Source organism: Phacochoerus africanus, chromosome X (assembly GCF_016906955.1).
Source record: "Phacochoerus africanus isolate WHEZ1 chromosome X, ROS_Pafr_v1, whole genome shotgun sequence".
Classification (NCBI taxonomy): Eukaryota; Metazoa; Chordata; class Mammalia; order Artiodactyla; family Suidae; genus Phacochoerus; species Phacochoerus africanus.
Window position 1 is genome coordinate 93904906 of NC_062560.1, and position 16285 is coordinate 93921190.

General features: G+C 40.9%; 1 protein-coding gene across 3 annotated transcripts in view; it reads right to left on the bottom strand.

Annotated features, from left to right (window-relative positions):
- ACSL4 (acyl-CoA synthetase long chain family member 4) overlaps nt 1–16285 on the bottom strand; it is a 75818-nt gene that overhangs the window by 31251 nt on the left and 28282 nt on the right. Inside the window, exons 2-6 of one of the 3 annotated variants that reach the window (XM_047764006.1) lie at nt 12809–12861; nt 2266–2502; nt 1563–1740; nt 808–917; nt 554–692 (exon numbers count right to left, since the gene is read on the bottom strand). In XM_047764006.1, the coding sequence (XP_047619962.1) occupies nt 554–692; nt 808–917; nt 1563–1740; nt 2266–2493 (655 nt within the window). In that variant the 5' untranslated portion in view covers nt 2494–2502; nt 12809–12861. Of the gene's footprint in view, nt 1–553; nt 693–807; nt 918–1562; nt 1741–2265; nt 2797–12808; nt 12862–16285 lie in introns of all 3 variants that reach the window. The other 2 variants (XM_047764005.1, XM_047764004.1) reach the window with 2 other exon arrangements.

Consider the following 16285-nt stretch of genomic DNA (forward strand, 5'->3'; position numbering starts at 1 on the left):
AAAAAAGATGGAGTTCCCTTGTGGCACAACAGGTTAGGGATCTGATGTTGTCACTGCAGCAGCTCTGGTTGCTGCTATGGTGCAGGTTTGATCCCTGCCCTGTGAACTTACTTTCACATTCTGCGGGCGCAGCCAAAAAAATAAAATAAAATAAGAGAAAGTTGACTGAATGGAATGCCTGAGATCTTTTCATTACATGAGGTCCAGATTGGAAGGTCAGATTAGGTTTTTTGGGGAAAAAAAAGGAAAGAAAAGAAAAGAAAAGAAAAAGAAAAGTTTGGCAGCAAATGCCATAAGTCCCAATGAACACTTCTCAACCATTTAGGAAATTTTCAAACAGTGGTTACCTTTTTGAGGAGGAAGGGAGATAAAACCTTAATCATACATGATCTTCATAGTTTTTAAACACTTTAAACGTTATCTTTATCGAGGTATAAAAACATTTTTTAAATTACAGAACTTTACAATTTTCATTTCCTTATGTCTTTTCCTAATCTACTGGAATAACAAGGCTTGAATAGATTAATAAGTTTGTTTTAACTGCTTTACTTACAGTTTTCTGGCTTGGATCCCAACTCTTCTACTGATTGCATGCTATGAATCTCAAATCCTTCAGGGTATTCTGTTTTATTGATGGTCTTATTGTCCACATAAATGATATGTTTCACACAGTTAATATCTACCAATGCGGTCTGTTGAGCAGAGAAAATCCAGTTATTAAACCTGTGCCTGCAATGAACTCAATTACTGAATATTTTCCTATGCTGTCAAATACCACCATGAATTCAAAGCAAATTTCATATTTACCTTAAGTTTACTCTCCAGAAGTTCAACACTAGTAATCAGATAGGTAGCCTCAGATTCATTTAACCCATGAACTACAGCTTCTTTGCCAAGTGTGGCATATAAAGTCACAACTATATAATAAAAAATAAACACAAAAGTTAAATGATAAACATTTATTAGATATACTATTTAAGTCAACTTTCTTTTTTTTTTTTTGTCTTTTTAGGGCCGCACCCACAGCACATGGAGGTTCCCAGGCTAGGGGTTGAATCAGAGCTGTAGCTGCTGGCCTACACCACAGCCACAGCAACGCAGGATCTAAGCCTCGGCTGTGATCTACACCACAGCTCACAGCAACGCTGGATCCTCAACCTGCTGAGAGAGGCCAGGGATCGAACCCACATCCTCATGGATACTAGTCGGGTTCGATAACCACTAAAGTCACGATGGGAACTCCTTAAGTCAACTTTTAATGACAGATACACTCACAGATGCAAAGACATTTTATAATCTATTTGATTTCATAGTCTCTGCTATTACCCTCCAAACTTGCCTCAAACTTCCTGGCAGCCACAAATTTTTCTTACAAATTCTCAGAAACCCATAAACACTGGCAGTGCCACAAATGGTCAAAAAGATTCTTAAACTGGTCACTTAAGATTCTTAAGATCAATAGATTCTGAATAAACACATGCTTTGAAAACAAGAGGCTCTCGGGACGATTTCATGTGTAAGTAAAGCCCACTCCCTCCCCTCCAAAAACATGAGGCACTTACGAGGAAAGTTGTACTTGAAGCAGGTCTGTGCTGCAATCATCCATTCAGCCCTGGTCTCACAGAAAATGGCAATAGTGCTCTTTGGTTTTAGCCCCAGGGCAGTGAGTCCACTACCAAAGTTATTCACTCTGAGGTTCACTTCGAGATAGTTCATCCATTTATAATTCCCAAGAATTAACTGTTACAGTGAGACATACTGTAATATTAGCACAGGTACTTCAGCAAGCAATTACAACGTGATTCAACATGCAGACCTTTAAAAATGCTCTTAGTTGGGCTGTGGGATGGAAATCCTGTGAGATTGGATTGTGATGATCATCATACAACTACAGATGTGATAAATTCATTGAGTAATAAAAATAAATAAAGTATATTTGTATTGTGAAAAAAATAAAATAAATAAAAATGCTCTTAAGTGAATCCGGAGAAGCCAGGAACGTCTGAGAGTTTAGCTACACAGCACTGTGATGGAATGCCAGTGTTTGTTTGCTTGGCCGTGCCTGCAGCATGTGGAAGTTCCTGGGCCAGGGATCAAACCCGCGCTGCCATTACAGCCTCTGCCACAGCTGCGGCAACGCTGGAGTCTTAACCTGCCGCGCCACAAGGGGACTTCCGCCAGTGTGTTTTAAATGCACTTGATTTTTAAAAAAGTTAAGTGTACCTTCCCCCTTTACAAAGAATAGAAAACACAAAAATGCTTTACCTTCTTAAACACCTTTCCATTTGGCTGCATTTCGTTTTCTTCGCTTAGGACCTCCCTGGTCCCAAGGCTGTCCTTCTTGCCAAACTTGGCTACGGCATGATCAAATAATTTGTCCAGGGTGTCTGCGCCAGGGATGTCTATGACAGCTAGCGAGTCGAAGTGTGTGACAGAGCGATATGGACTTCCAGGTTTGTCTGAAGTGGGCTTAGCTTTTATTCTCTTTGCCATAGCGTTTTTCTTCTTGGCATTGGTAAGAAAATACCATGGAATAAATATAAGGGCACTGTATATTGTTATTAACAAGTGGATAGGCAGCAAAATAATGGTGAGCACATTTTGCTTAAGTTTCATAGTGGCAAGGCTTCTAAAATGGTGTTTATTTCTTGTTATTCTTTGGCTTTGGAAAGCCTGATTTTGCTGAAGAAGGCAGTAATGGAAGCAGCAGTAAGAGGAGCAGAATAGTCAAGGCAATTCAATTTTAATGATACAGAGAAGAGTTAGTAATCTTTGGAAGCCGACAATAACGTACACCTGTAGGTGAAGACAATGAACCAGGCAGAAAGCAGGAAAAAAACAAAAACAAAAAAAAACAAAAAAACAAAAACAAAAGAGTATTAACAAGTTGATAGCACCATTGATTTAAATACTCAGGTCTTTATTAGTTTATATAATTGATCTGATACAAGAAAGCGGAAATAACTGGTCTGAAAGACTGACATTTTCCATTTTTAATCATGATTGCCATAAATTTTGGAACTGAATATTCGTAGGGTTTTAGGGATACTGGTACACTCTGCACATCCTTCTGTCAACTGAGTAACACTGTAATGCTTACAGGAGTGCATGCATATGGTACGTATGTTTGGCTAAACTTTGGGAGATAAAGAATGCCAATAATCAGGGTTCTTTTAAACATGTAAGGGTAAACTGGACAGCTTTAAATAGGAGTTGCTTCTATATCCAAAAGAGGGGGAAATCCTCCAATTTAGGTCTCGTTCTCAAAGATCCACCCAAAAATGTTCTGAGTTCTTCATTAAAGTACATTTCTCAGTCATGCTCTTAACTATCTCCTACCCCTCACATTGGAGCAATACAATCACAAAATCATGTCTTTTTTTTTTTTTCGGCCACACCCATGGCACGGGGAAGTTTCTGGCCCAGGGACTGAACCCATGCCAAAGCAGCGGCCCAAGCTGCTGCAGACAACACCGGATCTTTAAGCCTCGGAGTCACAAGAAAACTCCTAAAATCATTTCTTACGGGTCCACTTTGTGCACAAAATTGCATCAGTTGCCTGGGGGTGGTAGTATTAAGTCTAGAGCAGGTAAATCCTGATCTTTACTCATTACAAGTTAATACTTGTGAGCCCATCAGCACACAAGACAGATCCAGTGTTTTTTCAAACTTTTCTGCTGGAGAGGGTGGCACTCAGGCAGACTTCGAAGAAACGCTCAGGCAGACTTCCCATAGAGCGACACTAAAGTGGAAATGCTTTACGACACTAAAGTGGCTGAAGTAGGGATTGGGGGGTGCCCAGAGTCCCACCCTGGACTTCCTGGAACCCTACTCCCAAAGTGACCACCAAAGCCTTTCTGATGAAAAGTCTGCAGAAATCCCTAAGTGCTGTGGTGGGCCGTGCAAGTAACACACGTGATAGGAGCTCAGAGCGAGTGCAACGTGGCCAACAGCAACTACAGGAAGGCTTTGTGGAGATTAGATTTAAGCTGGCCCTTATGTCGGGGATCTGGAAACAAAGGAGAAGGAATGGAGGTCATTCCAGGCTGGGGAACCACATGCAGAAAGATAGAGAGGTAGGAATGCAAGGACTTTGGGAGAGGAGAGAGTGCCCAGGGTAAGGACACTCTGACTGGAGCACAGAGTACTCGCTGTCTAAACAGGCTACAGTAGCACAGGACTGACAAATCAGGCAAAAGAGTTCTGATTTGATTTGGCAGGAAACTGGAGGCCACTGCAGGTCAGAAACACAGTGCCAATTGGAAAGGAACAGCAGGAACTGCCTCAGGGACAATAATCTCTCTCAGGGAGCTTGCCTTCAGCTGAGAAAGCTATTTTGGTGAGGGGCAGTGTGTATTGCCACTCTAAAATATTAAAATATTGGTTCACGTTGAGGAGACAAATTGAAGCCCATCCTTCTGCAACTCTTGTGGAAATAGGCTATTGAGCCCAAGATAGCTGTTTGTTTTTACACCAGGGGCTGTAAAACGGCAGCTTATTCCTCAGTCCTGCCTCTGCTTTTGTGTATGCCCTTCGACTGAGTGTGGTGAAATAAGCGATAAGTTACAATGAAAAGACCCGGGTTTCAGACCCCATATCTCTCACTAGCTGGCTGTGTAGCCTTGAGCAAAACCATCCTTCTGAGTTTATGGTCTGACTAGATCAGTCGGTAGCCGTGAACTTCCTAGAGGTGATGGGCCCCTTTGGGAATCCAGTGAGAACCCTGAACCCAGTTGCCCTCAGAAAAATATGCAAATGATAGACACAAATTCAAGGTATTCACGAGTTCCCTCGAATCCATCCATGAAGGCCAAAGGGTAAGACCATCCTTACACTAAGATTTTCTGGCCTAGATGATTCCCTGGGGCCCTTTTGACTTTACATTTTATGGTTTACTACACGTAGAAATTGTTTTTCTCAGTCTGACAAGTCTGGTCATTCATTTTTTTAAGATAAGGTACGTCAAGTGTCTCCCATACTGCCTGAGTCTCAATAGGCAAGATCCCCTCTAATGACCCTCTTCTCCATCAGACATTCCATGACCACCTAAATCCATGATAATCTTTCCTTTTTCTGATTTTCCACATCACTTGAAATGTCTGCCAATCATTCAGATCCTTGATTATACCATCATTTTAAAACATCTCAGCATCTAAGTATAGAGCACAGACCAATAGTTCTCAACCCTATCAAACCCAACATCTCTTTCTTATGAACAGTATTTTATAATGCCCCATTATAAACCTTAAAGGATAGTCACAGATGATAGTCTATCTACACACACAATTTTTAAAAATAATTCCTTCCTGGAGTTCCTGTTGTGGCTCAGTGGTAACGAACCTGACTAGTATCCATGAAGATACAGGTTCGATCCCTGGCCTTGCTCAGTGGGTTAAGGATCTGGTATTGCCGTGAACGGTGGTGTAGGTCGCAGATATCGCTCAGATCCCGCATTGCTGTGGCTGTGGTGTAGGCCGGCAGCTACAGCGCTGATCGACCCCTAGCCTGGTGAACCTCTCTATGCTGCATGTGCGGCTCTTAAAAAAAAAAATTATTCCTGGTAATATAAAGAAGTACACAAACCCATCCCACCCAGTCTTGCCCGTCTCTGTACTTCCAGTTGCTTGAACCAAAAATCTTCGATCAGGTGCACTTTTTGCTCCTCTCTCTTCTGCCCACATGCCACACTCCATCTGGCAGCAAATCCTACCAGCTCGACTTACAAAACAGATATCAAATTCCACTACTGCGCACCACTTCCACTGCCACCATCCTGGCTCAAGCCGCTGTCATCTTTCCCCTGGATAAATGCAATAGCCACCTTGATCTCCCTGTTTCCACCTTTATAATAAACTCTAAAGTCAGCAGCCAGAGAGCTCGAGCTGAAGGGGAAGACAGATCATGCCATGCCTCTGCTCAGACCCTTTCAAAGAATTCCCATAAGACCCATTCAGAAGAAAAGTTGCTCCTCACTCCAACCTATGACATAGGATCTTAGGTTTCCCACTTTATATCTGACACTTTCCCCTGGCTCATTGTGTTGCACTTCTTCTTGCTCTTTGCTGTTTCTGGAACATACCAAGCACAACACTGCCTCAAGGCCCTTGTGCATGCTATCTGCTCTGCCCTGAACATCCTTCTGAGATATCTATCTGCATAGCTTATTCTCTCACCTCCTTTTTTCTTTACTCAACTGTCATCTTCTCAGGGAGACCTTCTCCAGGCACTCTAAAAATCACACCCCCACCCGACCCCTCCGGGGCTTCCCATCCTTTTCTCGCTTTATTTTTCTCCTTGGCCCTTACCACTACTATGTCATAGGCTTTATTTTTTGTGTTGGTCATCAAGATCCCCATCAGAACATAAAAGCTCCATAAGGCAGAGAGTTTCCTGTTTGCTGCTGAATCGTCCTACAACAGTATCTCCGTGTGTTAGTTGTTCAAGAAACTTGTTGCCTGAAATGAGAATGGACATGGCCATTGCTCTGAAACTAGGAAGTAAAAAGGGATGTTAAGTGCAATAGCCTGAAGACAACCAATGCCCGTCATCTTTTTAAAACATCCTTTGTTCACCCCAACACTCTGGGAAATGGTATATTCTTAAAATCCCTGGTGATTCAATTTGAACATGCTGTCAATGGCTTGATAGAAAATACAAAACTGGAAAAACTGCCTGCTGCACAGAGGGAAAAGACTGGTGTTAGAAAAGCCTGAAGGTTAGAGAATTTGTACTAAGTGCCTCTTCGTGATGCCTTCCACAGAGGTGTGCTGTCCGGCCACGTATGAAGAGGGATGCTGCTGTCACACCATTAGCAGGACATAAACCCTGAGTTTGAGCTTCCTTGAAATCAAGTGGTGCACTTGTATTTCAGCTGGAAAAGGGCAGGGCATCGGCTTCAGTCGGGGAATAGCTAATCATTCCTGTTGATGCCCAGATTCCTTATGGGAGTCAGGTTAATAACCACTACTGAGCATGTGCTCTGGGCTAGTCACTGTGCTTAGCCCTTTAGGCACATTATTGCATTTAACCCTTCAGAAAACTCCTGATAACATAACCGATGATATAACAGGTTCAGAGAGATTCTTTGCCCAAGGTAACACAGCTACGTAGGGATTTTGACCCAGGTCTAGCTGATTTAAAAATCCATGCTTTAAGCCCTATTGTCTGTAACCTTGGTCAGAGTGATATAATCTAAATGGTGAGAGTGGCAAACTTTGTGTATGAAGAATCCTGTTGACACTTTGAGCAATGATCTGTCCTACAGCCTAAGGTATTTTTATAGAGGAAAAAAAAAAAAGCCCTTTAGGAATCTAGTAAGTCCTAGAAGTTTAAGTGAAAATCAGCTGCAATTTTACTTTTTTTTTTTTTTTTTTTGTCTTGAAGGCAGGTTGAATGTTAAGTATTTCAGTCCAGTTACTTCAAACACTCTGAGATAGTTAGGTTAAACGCAAAAAAAGCATTAGTTACTACATAAAGTAAACAAACACTACATACTGATTAAAGTCTGAATTTAAAAGAAGAAATCATCTCTCCCAGAAGATTGTGACACAACACCCATTTAAGGATTAAAGAGAAAAACAAACTGAAGTTAATTAATGCCAACACCTTTTCTTAAAAAGATTTAGAAAATGGACTAAACCAAGCAAGTATCCATGCATCCACTAAGTTGAAACACGTGGTAGGGACAAATGAACATCATCTGTCCTTGATATAACACCTCATTAAAATGTAAAAAATATCAATTTGATAATCAGTGATTAACTATGTCACTTGAAGAAATCACACTTTCAAATCACATACCACTTAAAGGTAATTTAAATACCACATAAAGATGTAATTTGCCTTCTGAAAAGGATAAGCTGTATCCACTAAAAAAGCAATTATAAAAATTCTAAGAGATTAAACAGAGAAGCATACCTCTGCACTTTAAAAGATCTTTTCTTTTTTCTTTTTTTTTTTGTTTTGTTGTTGTTGTTGTTGATTTTTAGGGCTGCACTTGCAGCATATGGAGATTCCCGGGCTAGGGGGTTGAATCAGAGCTGCAGCTGCCAGTCTACACCACAGCCACAGCAACTTGGGATCCGAGCCACATCATCTGCAGCTCACACCACAGCTCATGGCAATGCCGGATCCCTAACCCCCTGAGCAAAGCCAGGGCTCAGACCCGCATCCTCATGGCTATTAGTTGGGTTCGTTACTGCTGAGCTACGACAGGAACTCCTAAAAGATCATATTTCTGCGTAGATATTACAGCCCTTCTGTAAAGGGCTGGAGTGCTTTTTTTAAAAAAGAAAAAAATCCTATTTTCTTTCACACACTATTAAAAAGCTCCAAATGATTTTAAAATATATAGGAGAAAGCTCACATACGTGTTCAAAAAAGGGCTGCATTTGCTTAATGAAGTCAAACTTTGGATCTATAGTACAATATAAGGAACTTTATATTTTCATAAAATGTTAATATTTTAAGAAAATAAAAGGCATTAAAAGTAAGCATTAAAAGTAGTTTGCTCTCCATCAACAGGACAGAATAATCATGTGAAATATAGATCCATCTGCCCCTTGCAAGTCTCATCTGACTCAAAGCTAGTAACTAATCGATATGAAATACAGTCAAACTTTAAAGCCGGCATACAGTAATTGTAATAAATGCATTTGAACTCTAAGAACAAACAGAAACAAACACCAAGGGTGAACACATAGGTGCACTATTCCCCCCACACACACACACACACACACACTGCACTGTTTCCTTCATCACCTGGAGAGATATTAACTCCTGAAGTCGCCATCCTGCTAGTCTCTTCCCGGCTTTCCCCAGCAAAGAAAAAGCTGCCATGCTGAAGATGCCCTTTCAGGCTCTAGCAAACGTTCCCTCCCATAAGCCAAGAACATCCCCAGTATGCATCAGATAATGCTTTTTTTCTAGGTCATAGCATAGTATAATTGGGATCCTATCTATATATGTTGAAATGAGATCTAGGAGCCAATGTTGCGCCTACACACTTCACACACGTTGCGCTTAATTACGTATCTATTCTTCGTTTTAAGTGATCGCAACACACTTCATTTTAAAACATGTAGCTTTCTCAAGTCAGGAGTGGGTTGGGTATCATTTAACCCAAAGCCTACGTGTAAGGAATTTTTGAAGATAAATCATGTTAGAGGTGGCACCACCTGACAAAGCAGCATGTTACAATCCAATTTGATCAGACGTCATGTAAAGGGGGAGAAAAACTAAGTCCTAGGAGCATATATTTGGGGAGGAATATAAAGGGTTCAGTGCTGTAGAAAGGGAGCAGACAGCACAATGATAATGACAATGACAATTCCAATATCTTGCAGCTGCTGCCAGAGAGGGTCTGCTGCAGGACCCTGTATACAAAACCCCGCTGCTATGCAAGGTGTAGACTTAAATTTTGTCTGTAATGTCTTCCTTCTCTATGATCTTAACAGAACTTAATCAAAACCAAGTGATTCTGAGCTAAACTTTCAAATTAGCTCACAGCTATAAATGTGTTTCATCTGAATGAGAAATACACAGACCCCATCTCCTGTCACCTAACCTATTTATTATGCATCTATCTCCTACCATCTTATCTTATCTAATCTTCTTCTTATAATAAAACAATACAACTACAGGCTACCAACCATGAGCACCGGTTCAAAAAAAAAAATAATCCAGAGTTCCCGTCATGGTTCATTGGTTAATGAACCCGACTAGTATCCATGAAGATACGGGTTTGATCCCTGGCCTCTCCCCGTGGGTTGAGGACCCAGTGTTGCTGTGAGCTGTGGTGTAGGTCGCAGACTCAGCTTGGATCTGGCGTTGCTGTGGCTGTGGCGCAGGCCTGCCTTTGTAGCTCCAACTCAACCCCTTGCCTGGGAACCTCCATATGCCTTGGGTGTGGCCCTAAAAAGACAAAAGACAAAAAAAAAAAAATCTGAAATCAGCAGTGATACTTCCCACAGGAATGTCTTTGTGTTCCAGGGAGAATTTTGCAACACATAGTTTTTTGCCATGTGACCTATCCTCCGCATTAGCTGGAGGTGGGGCCAGCCTAATAGGTTAGTTCTTTGTTAACGTTATTTCCCTGTACTTCACACGGTTAAAAATTATAGGACAATGTAGTCTTAAACCATTTTTTACAAAATGGCCAAATCAGTCACTAGCATTCAGCTACCTGGCCACCATAATGTGAAATTGCATTGTGGTAGGAAACAAAACAAAACAACCTCACTCTGCTCTTTAGTATTAAATATACTTTATAACTGAGACAAATAAGAGAACGCAAAGGCTGATAACTCTGTGGAAGACTGAACTCTTACAGCCATTCCGTCAACTCTTAAATTATTTGTGTTAGTAAAGAAGAGAAAGGCACAGATATTCCAAGGACAGCAGAAAATTCAGATTGTGTTTTTATTCTTAGCATTTCCTTTTGGGTGTGCCTGACATTTGAGAAATTGAAGGACTCTTAACTAAAGAAGGAAGCCACACGTGACCAATTACAAGAAGCCACGGAAAAGGACTCTATAGTTAATGTCTCCGTGTTAGGCAAGGGGAATACTTTCCATTCTGTTCTCTCTCCACGTTCATCTGTTTACCTGGCCCATGCATGCTTCACAAATGTGAGTGAAGCAAGGGAGATAAAGGGATTAGGTTTGAAGTGTATTTCTGGGATAGCCAAGGCCAAGGCAGAGCTATGCTAACTGAAGAGGAATCTCCTAAGCATCTGTAAACTCCTGTACATACACAACTGGCCAGATGCTCTCACTAATGCTTTTGGCAATTCCTAATCTTCCACCTTGGTGGTTTTTTTCTCTCACACATCTAGATGGGCTGAGGGCCAATTACTGTAAATTTTTATCTATCTGTGTAGGGGGTGTGTGTGTGTGTGTGTGTATGAGAGACAGAGAAAGAGCGCTAATTCTGGTCTGTTGATTAAAGCCTTTGGTCATGTTTAAGATTTTTCTGATGCAGGCTAATCAGTAGACTTTAGCACTTGGCCATATAAGAACATTGAGTCTTTTTGAATTTCTTTATACTTGGAATTCAAAAATATTCATTAGCATATAAGAACTACTAGACTGTTTCAATTTCATAACCTATTATAATGAAAGCAATCCTTGGAAGACCAGAAATACAAGAGAGGCAGCATTCTATACAGGGTTTTAGTCCTGGTTCAGCAGCTTGCTGAGCTGTAGGACCTGGAATAAATTAAATAACCTCTTGGTTGTTTCCTCATCTGTAAAATGAGAAAGTTGGATTCAGATTGTAAGATATCATGGAGCAGTAAAAGTTTTAAAAATGAAGGACAGTGAGGGCAATGACACAGCTGCCAATTGTTTTGCCAGGTATAGACATTAAAAACAAAAAACAGGAGTTCCCATTGTAGTTCAGCAGGTTAAGGACCCTAGTATCCATGAGGATGTGGGTTCAACCCCTGGCCTCACTCAGTGAGTTCAGGATCCAGCATTGCTGTGAGCTGTGGTGTAGGTTACAGATGCGGCTCAGAATATGCGTTGCTGTGCCTGTGGTGTAGGCCGGCAGCTGCAGCTCCGATTTGACCCCTAGCCCGGAAACTTCCATATGCTGGAGGTGTGGCCATAAAAAGAAAAAAAAAATCCCCCAAACCTATCATTTACTACCACTATCATTTCATAAAATATAGAACATGTCAAATTCCCCAAAATTAGAAGTATATATCTTATAATAAGAAGCAATTCTTTAAATGGAAAAAAGTTGAGCTTTAAAAAATACCATGGCCGGAGTTCCCGTCGTGGCGCAGTGGTTAATGAATCCGACTAGGAACCATGAGGTTGCAGGTTCGGTCCCTGCCCTTGCTCAGTGGGTTAACGATCCGGCGTTGCCGTGAGCTGTGGTGTAGGTTGCAGACGCGGCTCGGATCCCGCGTTGCTGTGGCTCTGGTGTAGGCTGGCGGCTACAGCTCTGATTCGACCCCTAGTCTGGGAACCTCCATATGCCTCGGGAGCGGCCCAAGAAATAGCAACAACAACAACAATAACTACAACAACAAAAGACAAAAAAAGACAAAAAAAACATGGCCTACAGTCCTTATTTTCCTCACTTCAGCACAGGCCAGTAAAAACTCTTCACTGGCCAGGGTACGGGTCTCAAAGTCAATGTTTGGGAACCCCTGGACTAGGCAATTTTCAAGAGCTAAGGCTCAAACACTAAAATTCTAATTTTAGGTGCCCTGTTACATCCTTTCCTTCTATATTATGGTCTAGAGTAGGTGCCTCAGTGAAGGACAGTACTATAATGCTTAGATTTTGGAAGATCAGAAATATCTTTAAATCAGTTTGAGAAATAGTACCTAGAATAAGCTTCAATTTATTGGAGAAAGTAGACACTACTACAGATTAAACTCCATCTGTTCCCTGGACACTTCCTACTAAGCTCATGTTTACAGATGAGGAAATAGAGGCAAAGGGAAGCTAAATAGTTTGTCAAAAACCCACAGCCTATACGCCTCCATAGTCAGAACTGAAACTCCAACCTGTGACTCCATTTTTGATGATACTCAAAAGGAAAAGACTGTATTGAGATTTGAATTATCACTTCCCCTTTCATAAATGAGTGACAGATGGTTTAAATTTTAGAAGCTGCACAGAGCAAAAGGTTTTCCTATTTTAATTTCCCAAATATTGCCTTTTTAACACAAACATAAATATTGGCAGGGTTTTTCCAAAATAAAGAGGAAAGATGACTATGAGTTTGGTCACTTAATTTTCTCCAAAAGCGGACAAGATTACAAATTTAGAATTTTTAAAGGACAAATACTTACAGATTTCTTCTTTTTCTCTTAAGAAGAACCTGTCTATTGTTCGTGCTTTCAATCTGCAATAAAAGACAACATGTATGGGTACAGTGACATGAGAACAGATCTTTAAAAAGAAACTTTCGGAGTACCCGTCGTGGTGCAGTGGAAACGAAACCAACTAGGAACCATGAGGTTGCAGGTTCAACCCCTAGCCTTGCTCAGTGGGTTAAGGATTCGGCATTGCCATGAGCTGTGGTGTAGGTCGCAGATGCGGCTCAGGTCCTGCATTGCTGGGGCTGTGGCGTAGGCCGGTGGCTACAGCTCCAATTCGACCCCTAACCCCGGGAACCTCCATATGCTGCAAGTGCGGCCCTAAAAAGCAAAATAAATAAATAAATAAATAAATAAATAAATAAATAAATAAGCAGAAGGCTGAGTAGACACTTTTCCAAAGGAGACATACAGATGGCCAAAAGGTACATGAAAAGGTGCCCGATATCACTAATCATCAGGGAAATGCAAGTCAGAACCACAATGAGACAGTACCTCACACCTGTTAGAATGGCTGTCATCAAAAAGACAAGAGATAACAAGTGTTGGTGAGGATGTGGAGAAAAGGGAGCCCTCCCACACTGTTGGTGGGAATATAAGTTGGTAGGGCCACTATAAAACATAGCATGGCGGTTCCTCAAAAAAAATTAAAAATAGAACTATCATAGGATCCAGCAATCCCGCTCCCACTTCTGCTTATACATGCAAAGGTAATGAAACAGGATATTAAAGATCTCTTCAATGCACTTGTATGTTTATTGAAGCACTATTCGCAATAGTCAAGACATGAAAACAGCCTAAGTGTCTGCCAAGGAGCGACTGGATGAAGACGATGTGATGTATATATCCAGTGGCGCATACTTGGCCACGAGAAAGAAGGAAATTCTGCTCTCTGCAACAGCCTGGATGGACCCTGAGAGCATTACAGTTAGTGAGATAAGCCAGATAAAGAAAGACAAATAGGGTGTGATATCACTTATATGTGGAATCCAAAAAAGCTGAACTTAAAGAAACAGAGAGTAGAATGCTGGTTGCCAGAGACTGGTTGGGGTGGTAGAGGAATTGGGGAGATGTTGTTAAAGGGTTCAAGGTTCCACCCAGAAGATGAATAAGTTCTGGGGATCTAATGCACAGCGTAGTAATTACGGTCAACAACACTGGGTTGTACACTTGAGAATCACTAAAAGATTAGGTCTTAAATGTTCTCAGCACAAGACAGACATGATAGTTAGGTGACATGATAGAGGTGTTAGCTAATGCTAAGGTGGTAATCTGTAAAATACAAAAATATACCAAATCAACCCATTGTGTGCCTTAAGCTTATACAACGTTACGTATTGATCATAGCTCAATAAAAATATATAATTAAAACTTTTAAAAATGACAAGTAGCAGGAGTCGTGATCTTAATGGTTTCATTTGTCCTTCTTAAGTCTCCCACAGTCAGGAGAGGAGCCAAGTTCGGAGACAAAGTCTGACTACAGGAGACGAGCCAACGAGACTGACTAGTCATCCCTGCCCTCCATGCCTGCAGGAACCCAGCCATTTTCGCATGAAAACCAAAAAATGAATAATTTCCTTTAAACAATGCAAAGCTCTTTCCAAACTTGAATACAGCCACTGGTTTAAGGAGAAATGAGAGGTATTTTTCATCAGTCTTGTGATGTTCTTTAAGATCTATACACTATGGAAGGTTCAGTACCTATTTTGGACAATGCAGGAAAAAAACTACCATCTGAATACTCAAAACACTAAAATAAGCCCCTTCAGTAATTCGATACTGTTTACTTACATTTCAACATCCCTGGGCATGATATTATGCTTCAATTTTATATCCATCCAGTAGTACTCAGTACTATTTGCATATTGATTATGAGAATAACATTCAAAAAATTTTTAAATCTAGACACCCCAATGGAAGTTATAAAACAAACATCCATATCACCACACAAACTAGCCAGTATTAACTCAGTTAATTTTCTCCTTTGCTACCACTAAAAGGATGAAGGAAAGAATGGTTTATACCCAGACCTATCATGAACTCAGTATGTCTCTTGTTTCGTGAAGTTAATATCCATAATCTACTTTGGGGGGAGGGATGTTGGCTACAGTATCAGTACCTATGTGAATACAAGTGGTTAAGATTATTTATAAACAACAAAAAAAGATTATTTATAAACAGAAGGCGCAGCTATTTAACATTTTCTCCTTTTTCCTCTGAAGGCTAGCATTTGCTATTAACACCAAGAGGAGAAAACTTTGCATGTGCATTTTTTTTTTTTTTTAGGGCCGCACCCACAACATAGGGAAGTTCCCAGGCTAGGGGTCAAATTGGAGCTGCAGCTTCCAGCCTACGCCACAGCCACAGCAACTCAGGATGTGAGCAGCGTCTGTGACCTACACCACAGCTCATGGCAACACCGGATCCTTAACCCACTGAACGAGGCCAGGAATCAAACCTGCATCCTCATGGATACTAGTCGGGTTCATTACCACTGAGCCACAACGGGAACTCCCTGCATGTACATATTAAAGGAAAAGTCCTGAGAGCTCAAAAAGAGAATGCTGGGGAAGAAACACTTCCTATTTCTTAAGCAAATGTATGTATTTCCCCCACAGATTAATCCAGATAACTAACAAACAAAAACCAACCTTCTATGACATCATGTAACTATCTATAGGTGGTGGGGAGGGGATACAAAACTATCCAGTGGTTTGCATAATTTGACAAATAATTTCACCAGTGAATGTTTGCAAAGGAGACTTGAGGCTTGGTCATTGGTCCTAAGGAGGGAGATGTTGTAGCGGATAATTCGAAGCGTGTGAGGGCTCTCTCGACTGGATGAGAGCCCCAGCACCAATGTTTGTCTCATTTCCAGTCTCAGAGCCCTCAATCGACTGGGCAGGACAAAGCAACTCTCGGTTATTCTTTAATACAAAAGACAGACATAATTTTTCTCAGTGCCTATAACCTTAAAGGCCATTTCTTTCATCATAAAAAAGCAAGCAAGCAACAGCTGCCCAGTAGATAAAACATACCCAAATCACATTTCCTAACCTAGCCTAATTAAGTTTCGCTACGCAACAGCAAAAACTGGCCCTGCACGCACCTCTTTTCCTGGCCCCCTCCCGATAAAATAGCATCCTCCTCTTAAAGTCATTCTATGAAAATAAATTGAAGAAATAATGTGATATAAAAAAACTAAGCAGATTATCACCATGCAGGTTCTATGTGCAGATGATCAGGAATAGGGATGATCTGGCTAAAATTATAATGCAAATTCTAGTCATATTTTTCACTTTCATGGATATGCAAGCTTTTGCAACATAAGGAAGCTGGAAATCCTTAGCATAGCAAATTTTTAAACAGACTGAAGCACATAACATGGTTTGTTTCCACTTAATAATCACCTGAAGGCCTGAAAAAAAAAAAAAAAAGGGATAATACAGC